Genomic DNA, 5,048 nt, shown 5'->3' on the forward strand with positions numbered 1-5,048 from the left:
TTTGCCTTTACTTCTTATACTTCGTTTTTATACTTTGCTGCTGGGTGGTTAAGACCAAGGTAAAGCAGGACCTATGCAACAAGAGTTGTAGCTTTTGGGTAATGTGATGATTTTTAACTTCTGGGAAGATACCTAGAAGGAGACTAGCTTGGTCAAATGGAATTCATATTTTAGTTTTTTGGGAGTCTCCACCCTGGTTTACATAGTGGTTTTACTAGTTCATATTTCCATCAACTGTATATAAAGATTCTTTTTTCCCTGCAGCCTCAGCCTCACCAGCATTTGTCATTGTTAGATTTCTTGAGGATAGTTGTTCTCTCTGACTGAGATGGAATCTCAGTGTTTTGATTTTCATTTCTCTGGTTTTTATTTTGGGGGGGCCGGATATTGAACGCAGGCCCTTGCGCTTACCAGGTAAGTGCTTATTATGCTTATTAACTGAGCCATTTCCCCAGCTGCCTTCATTTCTCTACTGGCAAGTGGTTGTGCACATTTCTTCATGTATTTATGGTCATTTGTACTTTGGAGAAATGTCTGTTCATTTTGGTTACCCATTTTTTTTGAGCAACCTTTCTCAAATTGGTAGAAGGTCTTAATTTTTGGTCTTTTATTTTGGTAGCAGTTTTAATTTTGGGGGGTCCTTTGTATCTTCTAGATTTTAGTCCTCTGTCCAAGGAATAGCTGGCAGATATTTTTTCTCATTTTGTAGGCTGTCTCTTCACTGTTAGTTTTTTTTTTTTTTTTAATAGTTTTGGGAGTTGTTTGTTTTGCTATGCAGAAGCTTTTTAATTTGATTGGATCCCATTTGTTTATTCTCAATATTATTTCTTGTACCATTAGGATTCTGTTCAGAAAGTCCTCTACACTTATATTGTAAGGTTCTTACCTGTTCTATCTTTTAGCAGATTGTTTCTGTTTAAACATTTAGATCTTTGATGCATTGTAATTATAATTAGTACATAGTTGAAACATGGATCTAGACTCAGTCGTCTGCATATGGACAATTCAGTTTTCACAGTTTATTAAAGAGGTGTTGTGTTTTGTTTTGTTTTGTTTTGTTTTGTTGCCTCCTTTGTCAAAGATCAAATGGCTGAACATAACTGGGTCATTTTTGCTTCCTTTATTCTGTTCCATTGATCCACATGTCTTGTTTTTCTGTTTTGTTTTTTGAGACAGGGTCTCGCTGTGTAATTCAAGCTGGTCTTTTATCTCAGTGTAGCTCAAGGTAGTCTCAAACTCACAGGGATCTCCTGCCTCAGCCTCCCAAGTGCTGGGATTATAGACATGTGCTGCCATGCCTGGCCACATGTCTTGGTTTTCTGCCAGTACTGTGCTTTGTAATAGAACTTCGAATCTGGAATTGTCATGCCTCCTGCTTTTGTTTTTTATCTTCTGGTACCATGAATTGAACTCAGGACTTTGCGCTTGCCAGGCAGGTGCTGTGCCACTGAGCTATATCCCCAGCCCCTGCTTTGTTTTTGTTACCCAGATTACTTTTGCTATGCTGGGTCTCTCCTGGTTTCATATGAGTTTAGGATTGTTTTCTCTACATCTGTGATGAATGCTGTTGGTACTTTTGATTGGAATTGTAAAATATCTGTTATCCCCTTGTTTTACAGATAGAGAAACTGAGGGCCAGTGATGTAAAGCTTAATCCACTTTGAGAACTATAAATAGTTTTTCCTCTAGACTGTCTGGCTTGTTATTGTCTTTGGGGTCTTTGTTCTTGTTTTTATTTTTGAGTTTATGAGACTGCCTCTCACTTTATATTGCAGGCTGGCCTTGAAGTTACTGTGTAACCTAGGCTGGCCTTGAACTCACAGAAATCTTCCTGCCTCAGCCTTTCAAGTGCTGGGACTGTGGGCATGCATCTCTATGTCTTACTGGTTTTATCTTCTCTGTTATTTACAAGTCCCATGTCTTGGTGGCCCACATTGCTAAGTGCCCACAGAGCCTCTGTGCCCACCTCCAGCAGCCTCTGCCTCCGCCCCACACTGACAGTCCCTTTCTGTATTGGGGCAGGTGGGTAGCAATGCTGGTATCGTGGGGATGACCAAGGAGCACCTGGGCTTGGCATTGGCGCTCAATGTACCAGTCTTTGTGGTGGTCACCAAGATTGACATGTGTCCTGCCAACATCCTGCAAGGTAAGGCCGCCTCCAGTGGGCAGCAGCCTCCCTGGTCTCCTGGGGCAATCTGCTGCCATGGCTGCAGCCCAGGATCGTCTGTTTCCATGTCTTGTGCTCAACCTTGGCCTGAATTTCTCTCAACCCAGAATCTTCTGCCTCTTCCTCCCCTGTTTAGCTCTTGATGTAAGCATAAGCATGGTGTAGAGCTTTCCTCTTTTCTTTGTTCCTTTGAATCCCATGCGTAGTATGTTAAGATTCCCTGGTCTGGTAACTTCACATGACCCTGGCGGCAGGATTGGGTAGTGCCATCCAAGCTGGATATACACACAGGCCTTTGGGCAAATAGCTAATGACCTTTTAGCACCCGAGTGTCCACCCAGGGTCACAGCAGTAGGCCTTCATGGCTGTCTTCCTCACTGTTGTAGATTGTTCTGCTACGAGGTGTCATACACGGGCCTCTGCAGACTTCTCAGCATTCAAGAGTTCTTCTCAGAGAAGATACTCCCTTTAGAAGCAGAGCACTTTGGGAGGAGCATTGGCTCCTCTCAGGGATCTCCGAATTGCTTGTCTGCAGGATTTGGGTCTCCTGGAGGCTCTGGAGCAATCTGGCACGTTCAGATGCACAGCCTTAGAAAGGAGGCCTCATCTGTGCCCTTTCTGCTCCAGCAGCACGTACCCACCCACAGTATTACTACTCTTGTTTGTTTTTCTGGGCATTGTGGCATTTAACACTGGTTCATCTGTCTGTCCCCTGCTTGCGCTATTAACGAGTGGGTCTTTTCTGTCCGGGAAGTCTGACCAAAGAGAAGGCTGTGTCCCCTAATTCTGTTCCATTTTGCCTTTTAAGAAACACTGAAGCTGTTACAGCGCCTGCTGAAGTCTCCAGGCTGCCGAAAAATCCCCGTGCTGGTGCAGAACAAAGACGATGTGATTGTTACAGCCTCCAACTTCAGTTCTGAGAGGTAATGGGTGGACAGCGTGTGCTTTCAGGCAGGTGCTCGTGTCTTCAGGGCTGTGGCCAGCAGTAGGCCTAGAAGGCGTAGGTCTCAAGGGTTCTTATTTGTCAGGGATTGGAGGACATAGAAGGTTTCTGCCTTAGCACAAGCTCCCCCAGGCCAGCAGTCTTGCTAGAGGCCATATGGAGTCACCCATAATCCATCTGAGATGCAGCCTCTGAGGTTGAGATCCCAGCTGAGACTTCACTGTCCCTGTCAGTGAAATGGGAATAATACTGACTTAAGAGTATTTGGATGGTATATATAAGGTGCCTAATTAGCACTGTGCCTGGCTGGTAGATACACAGCCATTTTCATGCTGATTAATATTTTTACTGTTTCTCTAAAGCTTCCTAATCACAGGTCAGTTTTGGCACTTACCCAGGCATGTGTGTTTTCATTTCCATAAGTATTTACTAGATGGAGTTCTTCATCTAGAGGTGAATTGAGCACAGTCCTTGAGGGATTCACCTTGGGTGGAAATACTCCTTTTTTTTTTTTTTTTATATTTATTTATTTAGTGTCTGTATGTGGCCAGCTCAGCCCACCAGGGGGCAGGGCTGGCTGGCATGTGGTGCTGGGGGATTGAACCGCGGTCCCTGTGCTTTGCTTAGCTTGTTCTAAGTAGGTGCTTTAGACCACTGAGCCATCTCACCAGCCCCGGAAATACTCCTATTAATACTCTGTCGAAACTTTTGCCCAGAGCCAGGACCTCCTTGTCAGCCACCTGCCTGCTGCCTTGGTCTGCTGCCCAGAAAGACCCAGAGCAGCGTGGGCAGTCTTCAGTGCCCCCAGTTGGCCAGCAGAGGGGGCACGTGTCAGACAGCCTGGTGGCCAGCTCAGCCATTGTGTTGTAGTAGGTTCTATAATTCCTGACCTCAGGGGGTTTACTTCACCCTGATGAGAGATTGAGGCCACTTCAATAACTGATAGAAAATCAGATGTAGCAAGATACCAAGCAGAAGCTCTCCCTGGCCCTCCCAGAGGTTGAAAGGACTCAGCCAGAAAGGCTTTCATAGAGGAGGTGGTGGTTGAGATGAACTGTAGAAGACGGGAAGGAAGGGTTGGTGTTGGATAAGAGGAAAGGAATTCAGGAAGGAGGATCAGAGTGAGCATATATTTGCGTGTGGTAGGACAGCACATAGGAGAAACAGTGTGGGAGGCTGGGATGTAGGACTAAGGAACAGGCCACAGGCCTGGGTTCAAAAGGCCATGAGTGTGGGAGGAGGGACTGGATTGTCTCTTGGTGATGGAAAACCAGTTGGGGATTTAAAGCATTGTGTGCACTCGCCAGGAAAAAGTAGGCCTGAGGGCAGTGGCAGGGAAGAGGCTGGAGGAGACAGGTTTCTGGGAGGAAACTAAGTCAGAGGAGGTCACGGCAGGACCAGAGTGTCAGCAGTGGGGCTGCTGACAGGTTAGGGCAGGAACTGGCCACCTGAGCTCCCCTCTCCTTTCTTCCTTCTGTTCCCTTCTGCTTAGGATGTGCCCCATATTCCAGATCTCTAACGTTACAGGCGAGAACCTAGATCTGCTGAAGATGTTCCTCAATCTCCTGTCCCCCCGCACCAGCTACAGGGAGGAAGAGCCTGCCGAGTTCCAGATTGATGATACCTACTCTGTCCCTGTGAGCAGTTTTGGATGGGACTGAGCTGGGTGGGCATGTGATGGGCATCAGAGGTCCCGTCTGTGGTAGAGTTGGGCTTACTAGGGTGGTATCTCTTCCTTGGCAGGGTGTGGGGACAGTGGTGTCAGGAACAACACTGCGGGGCTTGATCAAGCTGAATGACACACTGCTCCTGGGCCCGGATCCCTTAGGGAACTTCCTATCTATTGCTGTCAAGTCCATTCATCGCAAGCGCATGCCTGTCAAGGAGGTGCGTGGGGGCCAGACGGCCTCCTTTGCACTGAAGAAGGTGAGTGTGGCT

At 46.6% G+C, this 5,048-nt stretch overlaps 1 protein-coding gene across 3 annotated transcripts in view; it reads left to right on the plus strand.

Moving 5' to 3' along the window:
- Gtpbp1 (GTP binding protein 1) overlaps positions 1–5,048 on the plus strand; it is a 32,437-nt gene that overhangs the window by 20,376 nt on the left and 7,013 nt on the right. For all 3 annotated transcript variants that reach the window (XM_004634624.3, XM_023718967.1, XM_023718968.1), the window contains 4 exons: positions 2,023–2,146; positions 2,976–3,090; positions 4,603–4,747; positions 4,854–5,036. In XM_004634624.3, coding sequence (XP_004634681.1) covers positions 2,023–2,146; positions 2,976–3,090; positions 4,603–4,747; positions 4,854–5,036 — 567 coding nt within the window. The remainder of the gene's footprint in view (positions 1–2,022; positions 2,147–2,975; positions 3,091–4,602; positions 4,748–4,853; positions 5,037–5,048) is intronic.

The sequence above is a fragment of the Octodon degus genome, unplaced genomic scaffold, assembly GCF_000260255.1.
Source record: "Octodon degus isolate 3935 unplaced genomic scaffold, OctDeg1.0 scaffold00064, whole genome shotgun sequence".
In the NCBI taxonomy this organism is placed as follows: Eukaryota; Metazoa; Chordata; class Mammalia; order Rodentia; family Octodontidae; genus Octodon; species Octodon degus.